At 51.4% G+C, this 15,923-nt stretch overlaps 1 protein-coding gene across 3 annotated transcripts in view; it reads right to left on the bottom strand.

Moving 5' to 3' along the window:
- The window catches only part of Hmcn2 (hemicentin 2), a 147,109-nt gene that overhangs the window by 93,731 nt on the left and 37,455 nt on the right, over positions 1–15,923 (bottom strand). For all 3 annotated transcript variants that reach the window (XM_021181028.2, XM_029474451.1, XM_029474452.1), the window contains exons 11-19: positions 14,142–14,414; positions 13,169–13,310; positions 12,724–12,851; positions 12,301–12,414; positions 10,616–10,765; positions 5,880–6,068; positions 5,059–5,154; positions 4,666–4,793; positions 2,488–2,632 (exon numbers count right to left, since the gene is read on the bottom strand). In XM_021181028.2, coding sequence (XP_021036687.1) covers positions 2,488–2,632; positions 4,666–4,793; positions 5,059–5,154; positions 5,880–6,068; positions 10,616–10,765; positions 12,301–12,414; positions 12,724–12,851; positions 13,169–13,310; positions 14,142–14,414 — 1,365 coding nt within the window. The remainder of the gene's footprint in view (positions 1–2,487; positions 2,633–4,665; positions 4,794–5,058; positions 5,155–5,879; positions 6,069–10,615; positions 10,766–12,300; positions 12,415–12,723; positions 12,852–13,168; positions 13,311–14,141; positions 14,415–15,923) is intronic.

Raw genomic sequence — 15,923 nt, 5'->3', positions numbered from 1 at the left:
CAGACAGAGACAGATACACATGAAAGCTAGCTAAGGCCTGGCTCTGTTTGAAATTCAGCAGGATTTGATCTGGACAATCTTCTAGCTCAGCCCCTGATGGATTCTCTCACTCCTACTCACCCTCCAGAGATTCACACAAGAATCACCACGGAAACGGAACACCCCCAGCAAATGGGAAATACACCTGATCTAGCTCCTCACCTGGTTAAAGAAGATGGAACTTGTTTGGTGAGAGGAAGACCCGACGCCCTGAGTAGGAGGACAGCTGGGTAAAATAAGCTTACAGCCCCCAAATGTGCCACTCCTGAGACTCAATCACTGAGGACATGGACATAGTCCCCAGGAGTGGTAAGGACATGAGAGGGTGGAGTAGACATCACAATGCATCCCAATAGGGACCTGCAACTTCTACACCGATTCCTCTGAAGCCATGAGTGACAGGGACAGAGCCATGACATATTGTCACTGGAAGATGTGACAAGACAACAGAAGACAGGAGCACAGTTTATGTTTTGTTTTTGGTTTGTTTTTGTGGTTGTTGTTGTTTGTTTGTTTGTTTTTTCTTTTGTGGACAAGGTTCCTCTGTGTAGCCCTGGCTGTCCTAGAACTCACTCTGTAGATGAGGCTGGCCTCGGACTCATAGAAATCTACTTGCTTCTGCCTCCTGAGTGCTAGGATTAAATGTGTATACTGCTGCAGCCTGACTGTTTGGTTGTTTTTAACATGGATTTGTGGAGCTGTAGAGATGGCTTGGTCATTCAAGTGCTTCCTGAGGTAGGATCTCAGCTCCCACATAAAAGCTGGGCACATCTATAATTCAGTGTGGGCAGAAGGGGGGGGATGCTGGGGGAGAGGAAAGGTAGATCTCAGAGCTCACTGGCCAGTCTAGGCAATCAGTGAGCTCAGGGATCATGAGAGGTTCTGTCTAGGCAATCAGTGAGCTCAGGGATCAGTGAGAGGTTCTGTCTAGGCAATCAGTGAGCTCAGGGATCANGAGCTCAGGGATCATGAGAGGTTCTGTCTAGGCAATCAGTGAGCTCAGGGATCAGTGAGAGGTTCTGTCTAGGCAATCAGTGAGCTCAGGGATCAGTGAGAGGTTCTGTCTCAGAAAACACTGATGGATGGGCTGGGAGATGCTCGTGAGTAAAAGCTGCCTGATGGACAGCCTGAATGCTATCCTGGGACCCACGTGGTCAGGAGAGAACCTATACCCTTGAGCTGTCTTCTGACCTCCATAGACTGCAGGCACACACATGAATCAATAAATATGATAGTAATCCAAAGAGGAAGAGAGTCATGGCAGACGACACCTGATGCCTGATGTCAGCTCTGGCCCCCACACATGTGAGCACACAGGTACATACACATGAGCACACACATGAGCACACAGGTGACACGCATACACTATACACACAAAGATAAACAGACTTGTAGGGAAATGATAGCTAGGGAGACAGATATAAAGGGAATTTATACACAGCACATATAAAGAACATATGAAGAGACAGGAGGGGTGGCGCACACCTTCAAGTCCTGCACTCAGGAGGCAGGGGCAGGGTCTTTGGATTTGAGGCCTGTTTGGTCTGCATAGCAAGTTCCAGCCTAGCCATCTAGACTGGACTAGACTCAGTCTTAAACAAACAAAAACAACAATAACAAACCATATAAAGAATATATAGGTATTATGCATGATGAATGTATATTCTCTAATAGTATATTCATAAATGGCTGTTTTATATATATATATATATATATATATATATATATATATATATATGCAGCCAATCCTGTATTCCTACACAGGTTCAACCAACCACAGATGAAAAATGTTTAGAAAAATACTTCAGGGAGGGTATAGGGGACTTTGGGGATAGCATTTGAAATGTAAATGAAGAAACTATCTAATAAAAAATTTTTTAAAAAAGAAAAATACTTTCAACTGAAAAACATAATTTCCCTTTGTAAATAAATATAATAACTATTTGAAATGTCTCAATTCTACCAGGCACTAGAAGCTACCTAGAGTCTATAGGGGGATGTGACAAGTCCTGTGCAAATCCTATCTAGGGTTTTCTGTATCCCAGGCTAGCCTCTTATTCACTAGTGTGACTTTGAATGGCTCTCCTGCCTCTATCTTCCAAGTGCTGCGGTTACAGGTGTGCATCACCACATCTTGTTTATGTGAAAGGGATGGAGCTCAAGGCCTGGACATGCCAGGTGGGCACTATACCAACTGAGCCACATGCCAATTTCAGATACTTGAGCATGTATGGATTTTTATAAGCAAAGGGTGTTTGGAAACCAATTCACCATGGCTGCAGACAGGGCACATGTATAAAGTATAGAAACTACAACTGGCATTTTATCTACTGACAGTATAGGAATATGTCAACTCCAATGCTCTTGCAGTGAAGACATGTTCAAGATCAAGTTGCCTCACGTGCTTTCTCTCCGTCCGCCACCACCATCTTGGGATCTAAGACTCACCCTGGACCACCAGCTCCACATCTCGGTGCTGAGAGCCTGCCACATTGTTGGCCACACAGCTGTATCTCCCAGCATCTTCTTGCAGGGCTCGGTCAAGGTGTAGACTGCCGTCAGCACGGACAGCATGCCGGTTGCCTGGGGGGAGCTGGTGGGGGCAGAGAAGCAGGAGCACAGATGAAGGGGTCACTCCTAGGAGCTTCTCTGTCCTCCAGGCCATCTCAGGGTGCTGGACCAAGAGGCCGGGGACCAGAGCTGGTAGAAGAGCCTGGTGGGTGCACATTCAGCTTTCCAGCCCTCACCCTTCTCTGAGACCCACCATCTCCTGAGATCAGCAGGGTAAGGGGGCAGGGGGGACTCCTCAAGGAGTCTACCATATTTAACTGCACAGGCTGCAGAGGAAGTAGTGGAGCTAAAGATTGCCTAAGTAGAGCCCGTACACCTAAGACACACTCCATGTGCCACATGTATGCACAGAGCCACATCTGCTCAGAGTCCAGCTGGGGAAGGGAGGGAGGAAGGGGAGAAGAAGAGAAGAAGGGAGGAGAGGGAGCAAGGGAGGAAGGCAGCCCATGCCAGTGTTCACTGTACAGGGCTGTCAGGGCAGCGATGTCAGTACTATGCCTTTTGGTCTCAAGGTCAAGTTAACAGAGGAAATCTTTAATGCCTCTCTGCAGCCTGGCTTACAATCTTGCCTGCACACTGAAGACCCTAGGGGGTTTCTAAACCAAAGATAACAGTGGTATGATCGCTAACCTCAGAGGTTCTGATTTCACTGGTAAAGCTGAGGCCAGGATAAACAACCATCTCCCAAAGAGACTCTAAATCACATCTGTGCTAGAAGGAAGCCATCTAAGTTGGGGGATCAAAGGCACAAGAGATGATGCTGTATGTGGGACTTGAAATGGGGTTGGCAAACTGTCTGCGTCAAGCATCAGAGGTGAACTATTTTAGGCTGCATGATTTCTGTCTCAGTTGCCCATTTTGATCCAAGCATAGACTAATCGTGAGGGGATGTGTGTCAATAAAACTTTATTTAGACCAAAACAAAACTTTATTTAGCATGGGCTCAAGCCTCTGAAGTATGGCCACGGGGTTCAAGCCCAGCTTGGCCGCCTACTAGCTATTTGATTTTAAACATGCTGTTTACCTTCTCTAAGCCTCAGTTTCCCTATCTGGTGAATGGGGAAAATAACTAGATATGAAGGATGCAGAAGAGAACCAGGAGTGGCTTTTATGCCACTTGTTTTGCCATTAGCTCAGCACAGGGAAAAGAGGGATAAGCAAGGACGACTGGAAAGGCCTTCTAGTGGCAGGAACAGCATGGGCTAGTGCATGGACACATGATTATCTAGCCCGACGGGAAACTGAGGCAGGGAATTGTTAGGATGGGGTGGGGGATGAGGATGGGGTGGGGATGAGGAGGTGGGGTGGTAAGATGCTTAGACGTGCTTGAGCCTGCAGCAGATGGCAGGTGGCTCTGGCAGGGACCACAGTGTGGCTGGAACTGTTCCTGCTGCCTGGTGGTGGGTCGTCAGGCCAGGAGCAGATCATGGGGAGCAGAAAGCACAAGCAAGCTCTGCTGTCCTCCTGAGGCATGCCACCTGCCCAGAAGCTGGTGCTTTGGATGAACATGAACTGAGGGGAATCCTTTACGGTCTCCAGGGCACAGAGGTTTCAAGGGTAATGGCCCAGGGAAGTCAGAAAACACACAGGGCACAGGGTGATGGTGTAGACAGCCCTGTGCCATGGAGTGAAGAAATGGCCCCTGCATGTGCTGCTATGAACTGAACCACATAGGGCACAGGCTCTTCCTGGAAACATCACAGCAGGGTGGCTTAGCCACTCTGCATGCTCTCTCCTCAGACCCTCCCCTGCACCCTCCCTCCTCAGTCCCTCCCCTACACCCTCCCTCCTCAGACCCTCCCCTACACCCTCCCTCCTCAGACCCTCCCCTGCACCCTCCCTCCTCAGACCCTCCCACTGGGCAGTAAGCAGAAACATGGTAGCACAAATGCCAGCAATTCATGAGACAGATGATTCTGGGACAAACCAGGACAGAGAGTGAGGAAGAAGGGAGCATTCCAAAATGGGGTAGCTTCAAGGCCAGGGCTAAGGTGTGGCTGTGACAATCCCCTCTTTGTCCTCTGCCCATAGCTGCCAGGGAAGCCTAGAACTCACAGGCCTGCCAGCCTTGAGCCAGCGTCTCTCAGGGAGGGGCCTCCCTGCCAGGATGACACAGGTCAGGGACACGGGCTGTCCCTCCAGGACACGTACGACAGAAGCACTGTTGGCGATCTGTGGAGGTGCTGTGGGGAAAGGAGAATGGCCAGTCACACAGGTTTGAGGGACCCAGACCCACCCCACGGGCTTTCCCAAGAAGCCCATGACTGCATCGAGACTTGAGAGCCTAGGGAGTTGGGTATTCCCCAGGGTACAGCTCAAGAAGCAGGGACCCAGATGTGGAGATACATTGGTCCAATGTGGTAGATACAAGGAGAACCCTGGGGCACCCACAGCCTGGCTGGAGCACCTGCCTCCCACTTCCCACAACTTCCAGATTCACCCACAGACCATGTCCAGTGACCACCAGCCGGGCCTCAGCCTGGGCCTTCCCGAACGCATTGCGAGCTTCACACACATACGGGGCTTGGTCTTCCAGGGAGACTCCTGCGGAGATGAGAGAAGCTGGCTGTTGGGAACTCAGACTCTAACAGTGCAAGTACACAGCAGGCCTTGCACACATGCAAGGGAGGACCAGGGTGTCAGAGGAAACTGAGGAGGGTGTTGCTAGGCCTCATCTTGCTCATCTGTGGAATGAGACAGGGCTGGCTATATGGCTGAGCTGCTCGTGTGTGCTACCCACACGACCACGAGGAGCAGCTGGCCATTCCCACGGCCTTTAGCATCATCAGGATGATGACCCTTCTTATAATGAAATGACTTGGCCCTTATGGGCCAGCATCAACCTGTCCATGGTCAGTTAAATGAGAAAGGCCCTCATAGCCCGGTATGTTTGAATACTTGCTCCCCAGTCGGTAGAACTTTTTAGGAAGGATTAGGAGGTGTGGCCTCGTTAGAGGAGGTGTGTTGCTAACTTGCACCATCCCCAGTGTGCTTCTCTCTGTTTCCTGTTTGTGAACCAAGATGTAGAACTCTCAGCAGCTACTCTAGCGCCACGCCTGCCTGTCCTCTGCCATGCTCCCTGCCATGATGGTGATAGACTCTGACCTCTAGAATGGTGAGCCACAAATCGAGCCTTCCTTCTCTAAGTCACCTTGGTCACGATGCTATGTCACACCTATAGAAAACTAATGCAGCAGGTACTGGGACCAGGGTCTCACCCTCCTCAGCCCTGTCTCCCAGCCCAAGCCACCCCACCTCCCTTCTCTTACTTTCAAAGACCAAGACTCCTGAATCTCGTTGTCCAGTTCTGCTCCCCCTCCCAGGCTCCAGGGCTTGGCCATCTCCACGCCGCCAAGTGACAATTGGGGGTGGGCGGCCTGTGGCCCGGCAGGTGAGGAAGACACTCTTGCCCAGCTCTACAGTGACGTCCTGGGGCAGATCCGTCAGCCTGGGTGCATCTGTGGGAAATGATCAGTCTGTGGGGACCCTCAGGGAGCTGGGACCCAGGGGACGGTCCCTTTGCTTTGTGTCATCTCTAGAGGCTCCGTCAAGGCTCTGACACGCTTAACCTGAAGCCCATGTCCACCATTCCCACGGCCCTGTCTCTTGTACGCCACCCTAAAGTGCTGCCCGCCACTGCTCCTTGCTCTCTGTGTTGTTCCTGTTCTTGTACCAGGAACTATTTGGAACAAGCACGTGAAAATTCCCATTACACACGACCTGGTATCTAATGGTCAAGAGCGGGATGACGGCTGGTGACTATGTATTGACAAGTACCCCAGACCCACAGACACACATGAGGGTGAGCCTGCCAGGCAAGCCACAAAACCAGAACAGAGTACAGGGGGTGGAGATTTCCCTAATTCTTGCTCCAGGTACCCCAGACACTCCAGACTCCATCCTCCCAGGAAGCTGGTGGAGTGCTGGCTTTTCCTGTAAGTACATTGTTGCCTTTGTTGGAAGGGGAAGGAGAATCAGGCTATTTTCTCCAGAACAGACACTCCAGCTCCTGTCCTCAGGAGACCCAGATCTGAGCCCAGTGTAGACAGTCCTCCCCTTCACACCCCTCCCACACCCCCTGCAGCCCTGGCACTCTCCGGGTCCATGGGTTCGTGTCCCTAAGCCATTCACCCAGGAGGTCTTGGCTTTTATTAGCAGGGTGAATCTAGAGCCATGGGAAAGTGGCCTCTTCTTTCTTCTCCCATCTCTCCAGAAACTGCCAGCCATCTTCAGATAGCATTGAACTTCTTTCCTGGCCTCGGGATTAGGAAAGTTAAAGGGAGATGCTGACAAAGCTTGAAAAATCACAAGAAAAGAGAGTGTGTGTGAGCTGGCTTCACACAGGGCCCTTCTTTACCGGGTCTGTAGCCATAGAAGTACAGAACCTAGCTCAGGGCTCTGGTCTTCAGAGATCAAAGACATGACCCCCCCCACTCCCCAATGGTACAGCCCCTGGCCTGAGTCCCCTGAACCTGTCCTGCAGTGTTCACTATGGCGGAGACCAACTACAGCCTCATCCAGGCGGGCCTCCCATCTGGAGCCTCCTCAGCTCTGCTTTTGACTCCTGACTTTCCTAGCTTGCTCCAGACCTGTTGAGGGATAGCTCACCCCAACTCTGTACTGTGAGGGCAATGGCTACAGTGGACACCGTCTAAGCAACTGCCAGGAGAAAATGCTTTCAGAAACACCAGAAACAGTTCCCGAAGCTCAACAGGAGATGTCACAAATTCCCTAGTCACATGTGAGGAAGTAGAGGGTCGGAGAGATTAAGGAAGCCACCCAAGGTCCTTGGCAGAGCTGGGCTCAGAGCCCAGGCTCCTCCCTACCCCTTGTAACCCGCTAGATGCTGCTCAAGGACTCCGCAGTGGTTGTCTGAGCAGCAGCCACCTCTTCTGCTTTCTTGAAGGAGTCAGTCACAGAGATACTCTGCCAGAGGCCCCATACAGGAAACTGCCACTGGATGGCTCGGGTACCCATCTCTTCCCGTCCTTACCCAGAGCTCCCTAATTAAGGTGAGACCCCAGAACCCAGCAATGTGTTACAACAGAAGGTACCCTAGCTGGATCCCTCATTGGACAAGTGGTGGCTGAGACAAATGTGGGGGTCAGGATGGGGCCACGTGCTCAGCCAGGAACTTTCTAGGGACTTGGCCAGTGTGCTCAGTGTTCTCTGTCTTCAGGCCCCACTGCCACACTGACTCCCACGACCCTCTGTGACAGCCCAGGCTGGGCCCTGGGATGACTTCATCTCTGCCTAATTTCCCTGGGAATGGTTCTCTCTACCCTGGCCTTGAGCCTGTTCTGGAGCAGAGGGGTCAGGGGCGAGGCAGGCAAGCACACAGGATAGTGACGTAACCTGGGACCCCACTTAGCTTGGCTATGCATACCCTCCTTTCTAATAATGTACTTGGGAAGCTGCGGAAACGGCTCAGCAGTGAAGGGCACTGGTTGCTATACTAAAGGGACCGGTTTCAATTCCCAACACCGATATTACAGCTTACAACTATCTGTCACCCCAGCTCCAGGGCCTCTGATCCCCTCTTCTGGCCTGCATGGGCACCAGGCATATCCAGGGCACTCACACATACATGCAGTCAAAATTATCCATGTACATTCAAAATAACACACATATAAATATATTTTAAATGATGCACATGGCAGCCTGGCTCCCCTACCTGCTTGTACTATGCACACACCCTTCTCCAAACCCAGCATTCCCTACACCAGGCTACATGTGCATCCCTCTCTGGATGATGGATGAAGTGTCTCCTCTCCTCGCAATCATCATCAACAGCATCTATCCAAACACAGCTGTGTCTGGATATGGGCTGAAAGAGGTCCAATTCAGTCTGGACTACTTCTGGGTGCATGCTCAGTAAAGCAAAACTGTACCCTCAGGTAAACATTTAAGAATACCCTATTCACCATCTTAGGCCCATGCCTAACTAGACTGACATGGGACTAAAATCAGATGCATTGTGGGAAGGGACACACGGCAGTAGAAAACTGTCAATCCAAATAGAACAACACTCACTCTCTTAGTAGACAAGTTCCTTTTCTTGAACCCCATGAAAGGGAGACTCAAATGACCATGGGGCCCCTGACCCCCCTCACTTTAACTCTCCTGCAGTGTATTCCAATCTTCCCTATTGCTTCGCCCTTAATGAAGGTGCCTTAATGTTTCTGCAAATCTGTGTGAACTTATGGTTCAATTCCTTGAAGAGGAAGCCAAGAACCTGGAAAGATCTCCAACCTGGACCTGACTAGTAGCAACAGAAACTGACGGTCCATCCTCAGCTACATGGTGAGTCTGAGGTTAGCCTGGACCACATGAGATCTAGGCTCAAACTTAAAGCAATGGTGTAAATACCTTAGCCCAGGACACAGACTGTGGGGGATGGATGCTGTCACAGTAGATGTTTAGAAAGTCACTCACGTCTAGAGCCCTTGTCAGCCTGCTAGGTGTGGACACAGGAGACAGCCACCCAAGTGTGTTGATTTAGTTGTCCATGAAGCATACATCAAGCACATAGTCTGGATTTGATCTGTCAAGGACCCCCATAGCAGGGCCCTTCTACAACCATCTGAGCTCACAGAGGGGAAAGTGGGACTCTCGGGGGCAAGCCCGTCAGCCAAACAAGTGGTCCAGGATGCTCTTGATTGACAAGTTGCCAGGCCCAGAAGGTGACTCAAATGTGCCTTCCAGGGGTGTGGCTCAGAGACCGGGCACTTGTCTAGCACCAAGCTCTGGGTTTCTCCACTCAAGCCACAGAGAAGAAACGTGTCAGGGACTTGCTGGCTATTCTACCACTGCAGGCTCTTGGCTGGTAACCCTCCTTCCTGGGTCCTACATGCTACAAGAAGCCCATTCCCAGAGCCATAGCAGGAAGTAGGCATAACACCCACCTGTTCCCAGCATCTACCAGCCTTGCCAGGAAGGCCACAGCTGCTGCCCAGATGGGCAGGAAATTTGCTTTCCCGCTGTCACTGCCAGGCTTGCCTGCCCAAGACCCACAGCTGCCCGATATTCTTCACCCCTGCCTTGCTCTGCCCTGCCCTGGCTCCCGGATGTCCATTGCCTCCCTCTGAGCTGGGGAGATGGCTCCAATGTTAAGAGTAGACTGTTAAAGCAATGGAGGGACCTCAACTTGGACCCCAAAGATATAAGGCTCTGCTGAAAGGCAATCAGATATGGAGCCAAGGCTAACAATGTCAAGGCTAACGACGAGCTAAGGCAGCAATGTCACAGGTAGCCTTCTAGAACCTTCCAGCTAAGACAATGACAGTGTCTCATGTCTCGAGCCTCCATTATCTTCGTGCACATGTACCTCAGAGGCATTTGGCCAAGCAGGAGCTTGGAGCTCAGAGAAAAGAAGGATGTTGGTTACTGTCCAGTGCTGACCTTGAACACCAGGGTCAAGGGCTCAGAGCCACAGTTAGCTTTCAACTCTGTCAAGCCTGGCAGTGTGGCCTTGGGCAAACCACGCACCTTCTTTGTGTCTCATTTCCCCATCTGTAAAGGTTATTAATGTCCCTCACTTCCAAGGACTGTGATGATTTTATGAGTGTACACCTAGGGCATGCTCAGAACTGGCAAATGCTGCAGACACGACTCTCGTTTTATTATTGGACTAAAATGGCTCTTTGTTTACTTTGTCCCACTAAAGGCCAGACATGGTGGTGACAGTGTAAGCATGAAGTCCTTTCTAAAACCTCTCACTGGACCCATAATAGGTGGTAGCTCTCATTGTCTCTGATTTCCACCAGGCTTTCCTTGAGGAATTCCACACCAGCCTGGGATAGATGATCTTTTCTAAAAGCAAAGCTATTATCACTTATCTACAGCCATAAAGCTTTGTTACCTAGCAAGAGCTAACACCCGTGCCAGCTCCCTGTGTGTGTCCAAAGCATTCTATGCTACAGATATTAGCTTCCTCACTAAAGGTGGGACAAGGGGCTGGGTGGGGTGGGGAGTGACAGGTGGATAGGGCCAAGTGCACACTCACTTCCCACCACCAGCTGTATTTCAGCAGAGGCATCACCCAGCTCGTTCACAGCCTTGCAGGTATAGAGGCCAGCGTCTCTCTCCTGAGCTTCAGGGATCCGCAGTGTCCCAGACCTAGAGTCTCCAGGAGCCAGAATCATTTCCAGACCTCCTAAACCAAAGATGAGAAAAAAGTCTTGGTCCTTGGTTGCCCTGGAGCTAAGATCTCAGGTGTCCTGACCCAAGGCTCCTACGGGTCCCACAAGAGGTTGGGTGGAGGTGGTTTTTCTGAAGTCATGATTCCTGGGCCCAGTCTTAAGGCATGTCAGGGTCTGAGTCTCTCCTAAGTCCCTCTGTCATCCAGGGCTAGGATTCACCCAGACTCCGACATGGCAAGCTCCCCCCTCAAGGTCTCCACATCCAGACCTCCTTACCATCTTACCCCCAGGTCCTACAGAGGTCAGGATCTTCTTTAGGGCACAGGAAAAGGTGGGTGGTGCCTGATAGAAGACACCTGACCCATGCCTGCCTCCTTGACATCTCTCCTTGACTCCTGAGGCCTGTGTCCTCTCCCCCATCTCAACACTCTTTGATTAATTTACAAGTCCATAGCTGTACCTGCTCAGCTCTGGGCATGAAGCACTTTCATACTGAGCAGAGACTGCATCACCTGTCTGTAGGTTTCCTCGTTCTTCCTGTTCTCCCCACTGCAACTGTTCCATTAAAGACAACACAGCACACACACACACACACACACACACACACACACACACACACACACACACGCAAGCACATTCAGAGGCACACACTCACATGGACACTCAAAGACATACATTCAAATGCACACACATGCATGCATGCACTCATGCACTCATGAACATGCTTGCACATGTGCATGCATGCACACACTCACTGCACCATGCCTGTGAATGGCTCTGGGACCTAATGCCACCAATGGACTGCTAAATACATTATGTCTCTGGGGATCTGCCTCCTCTCTACACTGTCCTCATGCCCCCCCCCGTGTCACAGCAGGTGTCAAATCCCTTCCCTCCTAAGACTGAAGAAGGTGCCACCCTAAAACCTTCACTGATGGGTGAGTCTGGGGCAGGGTGAGGAGGCTTTGGCCAGAACATGAGGATCACCAACCCTGAGCCAGGAATCTCCAAGATCCTGCCTCCCACTAGGCCAAAGAACCTAAGCGAAATACCCTTGGTAAAACATAGGACCAAGGCCACCAGCCTGCCTGTCTCAGGGCCTGCTAGGTTCTGATGAGACACCAGACAGGAGCCACTGGGTGGAACCAGATGTGAGAAACCTCTGGGGGCTCTGGCTGACCTTCAGAAGTCGCCCATGGCACTACCCTCTGCCAGGCATGGGAAGCAGTCCCATCTACCAGTTAAGCTCAGCTGGGTATTAGCCCAGGTTTGCTCTAAACACATCCATACTTAATTCTCACACAACTCATTTCCAGATAAGGAAACTGAGGCCCAGGGTCCTCTTAGGGGAGAGAACAAGGATCTAGGTCTGGCTGGATGCTAGTGGGCTATAAGGCTGCTGGGGTATGGTTGCTGGGACCAGTTGACCTCCTGTGACAACCCCCAACCCTTTCCCTGTTGGGAGTCCCTGCCTGCCAGGGACCTTATGGAAAACTGTAGGTCCAGGGCTGTGGTGGACATTTCCTGGGTTTCTCCCCACTAAACTCACCTCGATACCAGATGACCCGGGGTGGGGGGACCCCAGACGCTGCACACAATAGCACAGCCTCTTCCCCAACAGCTGTGAGAACCACAGCATTGACAGCAGACACGGATGGTGGATCTGTGTGGGCCAGAGGAGAAAACATGGGGCTGGCTACTCTGAGGCCAGACCTTCCGTAGCTTCAGTGAGGAGAGATTTCTTTCTCCACTCCATCTGCCCTACACACCCCTGGAATCCATGTATATTCCCCTGGCCCCACTACCTGGAATACCAATCCCTTGCATGGGTGATGTGAGTCTCCCCACCTATGTCTCACATCACACCCAAAACTCACAACGATACACACAGGGCCTGGTATACCACAGATACTTGGTGCCCTTGAGCAGGAAGGAGGGAAGAGCGTGCCCTGAGATGTTATGGCCCAAGTACCTGTGTAGTAGAGGGTGACTGTCTCCTCATCTGTGCCAACTTCATTAGTGGCCTGGCAGCTGTAGTTCCCAGCATCCTCTGGGGCTAACCCCTGAATGATGAGTGTGCCTTGGGCATCCACATGGATTCTGGAGTCGCGCCAGAAAAATATGTGACATATGGTGGCCCCATAGTCATCATTAATAACAAATTAATGTACTATGCAAGTAACATTCAGACACTGGCAGGTTTCTCTGGGACAGGTAGGCTAAAGAATTTGTCACTTTAATTCATGAGGCTCTTCTTTGAGGCCTGAGTGCCTGACCACTCTGATCATGACATGCTCATCTGATCCTGGTGGAAGTCAGGCACACGTCACCATTTTTTGAGAAGATGCCGGCTAAGATACCCTCCCAGAACTCTGTCTAGAGACTGCCAGCCCAGAGCACCCATCCCGCCCACTCACCTGCTGTCCTCTGGCAAGGCGAGGCCTTCACGGCTCCACGAGATATGGGGTGTGGGGTACCCAGAGGCTGAGCAGCTGACCCTCACCTCCACACCCTGGGAGAAGCGCTGGGACCTTGCATTGATGCTGACTTGAGGGGCCTCTGTGGATGAGAAGACCCCATCTGACCAGTGTGGTCCCCCATGATGGCCCTGCCATCAATCATAGTAGGGGAGGCAGAGGAGAGGAAACACAGGCTTCCAGAGCCAGAGTCCCCAGGTGGTATCCCTGGAGATGGGGAGACTACACACTGAGTCTGGTACCCTGGATTGCTTTGAGCTGGGCACCCCTGGAGGCTTTGGGCACTCAGCAAGTGCCAGGGGTGGGGGGCAGTTACATATCTGTGACCTTGAGGTGAACCCCTTCACCTGTCCTAAAACCAACCCCCAAATTAGGTTTGTTTAATTAGGTACTCTCAGTCCACAGACCTAGTGTGGCTCAAGCCAAGCTGCCAGCCAAATCCCCTAAAAAGGCAAATGTTCCATGCCAAGGAAGACATAACTAATCAATCCCTGTCCTGTAGAGCCCAGGTAGGGTCTCTCAACACACTCCCAGCACCAGTAGGAGTTGCTGGCTCAATAAAGGACACTGCATGAGTTGCTGGGTTTTTACACTATGAACCGGCATCCCAGGGAGGGGAAACTTAGGGAGACTGAAGCCACACCCAGTCCAGAAACTCCTACACGGTTGGACTTCTCTCTACCATCATCCAACCAGTGCCCCCTCATCTGCGTCAGGCACATCAGATCTCTGAGCTCTCATACTGCCCCAGCCCTAGTATGAAGAACCTCCAATAAGTGATCATCACTTAGCTAGGAGACAGAGCCTCCATCTCTAAAGGTTCCAAGGTTGAATGGAGGGAACGGCTTATGGTGCCCCCAGTGAACACTGGGTGGGATGTTGTGCTAGGGAACAGCAAGAGTGGGAGTCTCACCTCGCACCAGAAGCCAGGTAGTTGCCCTCGTGACCCCATTTGGGTTGCTGGCCACACACTGGTACTGCCCACCATCAGTGGGAATGATGCTGCGGACTTCCAGAGACAGGTCACTCAGCTGGGAGATCCGACCTGTTGTGGCTGGTAAGGCTCGCCAGTCCCGGACCCAGGTCAAGTTGTAAGGAGTTTCACCTAGGACTTGGCATGACAGGATGGCAGTCTCCCCTGGGGACACGGTCACATTGGGGCCAGGGACCAGCTGTGGTGGAGGGTCTGCAGGGACAGTTGTGTAGAAGGGATTGAGGAGCTGGGGTGGGAACAGCTGTCCCCTGTGACCGGGGGACACGTCAGCCAGCAGAGCACTCAGTCTGCATGTGTTCTCCATTCGGAGATGCCTGCCCCCCTGGGGAGATTGCGTGCCCCCCATTACATTCTCCCTAGGGTGCTCTCCACAGCATGGATGTGTTCCCAAGTCACAGCTGATGCACGTTCAACAAGACCGATTCAGATCTTCACACACTCCCAGCCAAACGTCTCAGCCAGGAGAGGGAGAAACTTGCTGGAAACATCTCTGTCCTACAACAGGGTGACCTTCAGCAAGCAGCCCGAGACAGACCCAAGGCCACAAAGGAGATATTGCTAAGTCTACTCTTCCAGGAAGACAAGCCATCAAACCGACAAGATCAAAGAGCACTTGGCAGAAGAGCAGCGCCAGCAGGCCACGTGTGCCTGCAAGAGATGCAAACATCTCAGTGTGCAAGGAGCACTGCTCCATGAGGTCCATGCTGTGGAAGCAGAGTCAGGATTGCTGTGCATTTAAGACCAGCCTGGGTCACACTGCCAGTTCAGTATAGCTACCTAGTGAGACTCTCTCAAATACAAAAAAGAAAGAAAAACACAATGCTGTTGAAAGTGCTTGGAAGTGACATTTGGGGACAAACGGAGAAACTGGACTGTAGATAAAATGAAGCAGTAATGAATATTCATACTTTGTGGTGTGTGTGTGTGTGTGTGTGTGTGTGTGTGTGTGTGTGTCTAGACATTGAGACTAGGTCTCCCTTTGTAACCCTGATGGACCTGGAAGTCATCATAACCCAGGCTGACCTCAAATTTGCAACAACCCTAATACCTCAGTTTCCTGGTGCTTGAATTACAGGTGCAGCCATTAATTAGGGGACCTCAGTTTTGCAGGGTGATCCCCTGTTTTCAGGGATCTGTATTGAAATGTCAAGGTAGTTATAACTTAGTTTAATGTAGTTCAGCAGCACTGAGAAAAGGCCAGGATGTATAGATACCAGCACACGGCAGGCCAGTTTTTGATCCCACCCCCTTCCTGCTCATCATTTATAAAAATGACTCTCCCTGTGCTGAGGGGCACAGGCTGACTTGCTGGCAGATGGTGAAATCAGGTTGCTGAAATCACCTGTAGTCTCACTCCACACACAAAAAAGAAGTTCCTCTGGGGGACTAGGGAGATGGTGCCATAGATAAAATGTACAAGCATTAGGATCCAGGGTTAGATTCCAGTCATTCACATAAAATCCAGGTGTGGCCGCCCACATCTGTAACCCCAGCTCTAGGTGGTGGGGATGGGGGGCATCCCTGGGGCTTGCCCCCTCCACTCCTCAGTCTAGTTAAAATTAGAGAGCATTCCTAGGTTCCAGGAGAGATCCCGTGTCAAAAACAAAATAGAGGGAACACCTGCTGCCAAACTCTGGCCCCTGTAAGAAAGCTCACAGGAAAGTGGCCCTGCACACACATGCACAGACCACAGACAGGAAA

This window comes from Mus caroli, chromosome 2 (genome assembly GCF_900094665.2).
Source record: "Mus caroli chromosome 2, CAROLI_EIJ_v1.1, whole genome shotgun sequence".
Taxonomy (NCBI): Eukaryota; Metazoa; Chordata; class Mammalia; order Rodentia; family Muridae; genus Mus; species Mus caroli.
This window is presented reverse-complemented; position numbering and strand designations above follow the sequence as displayed.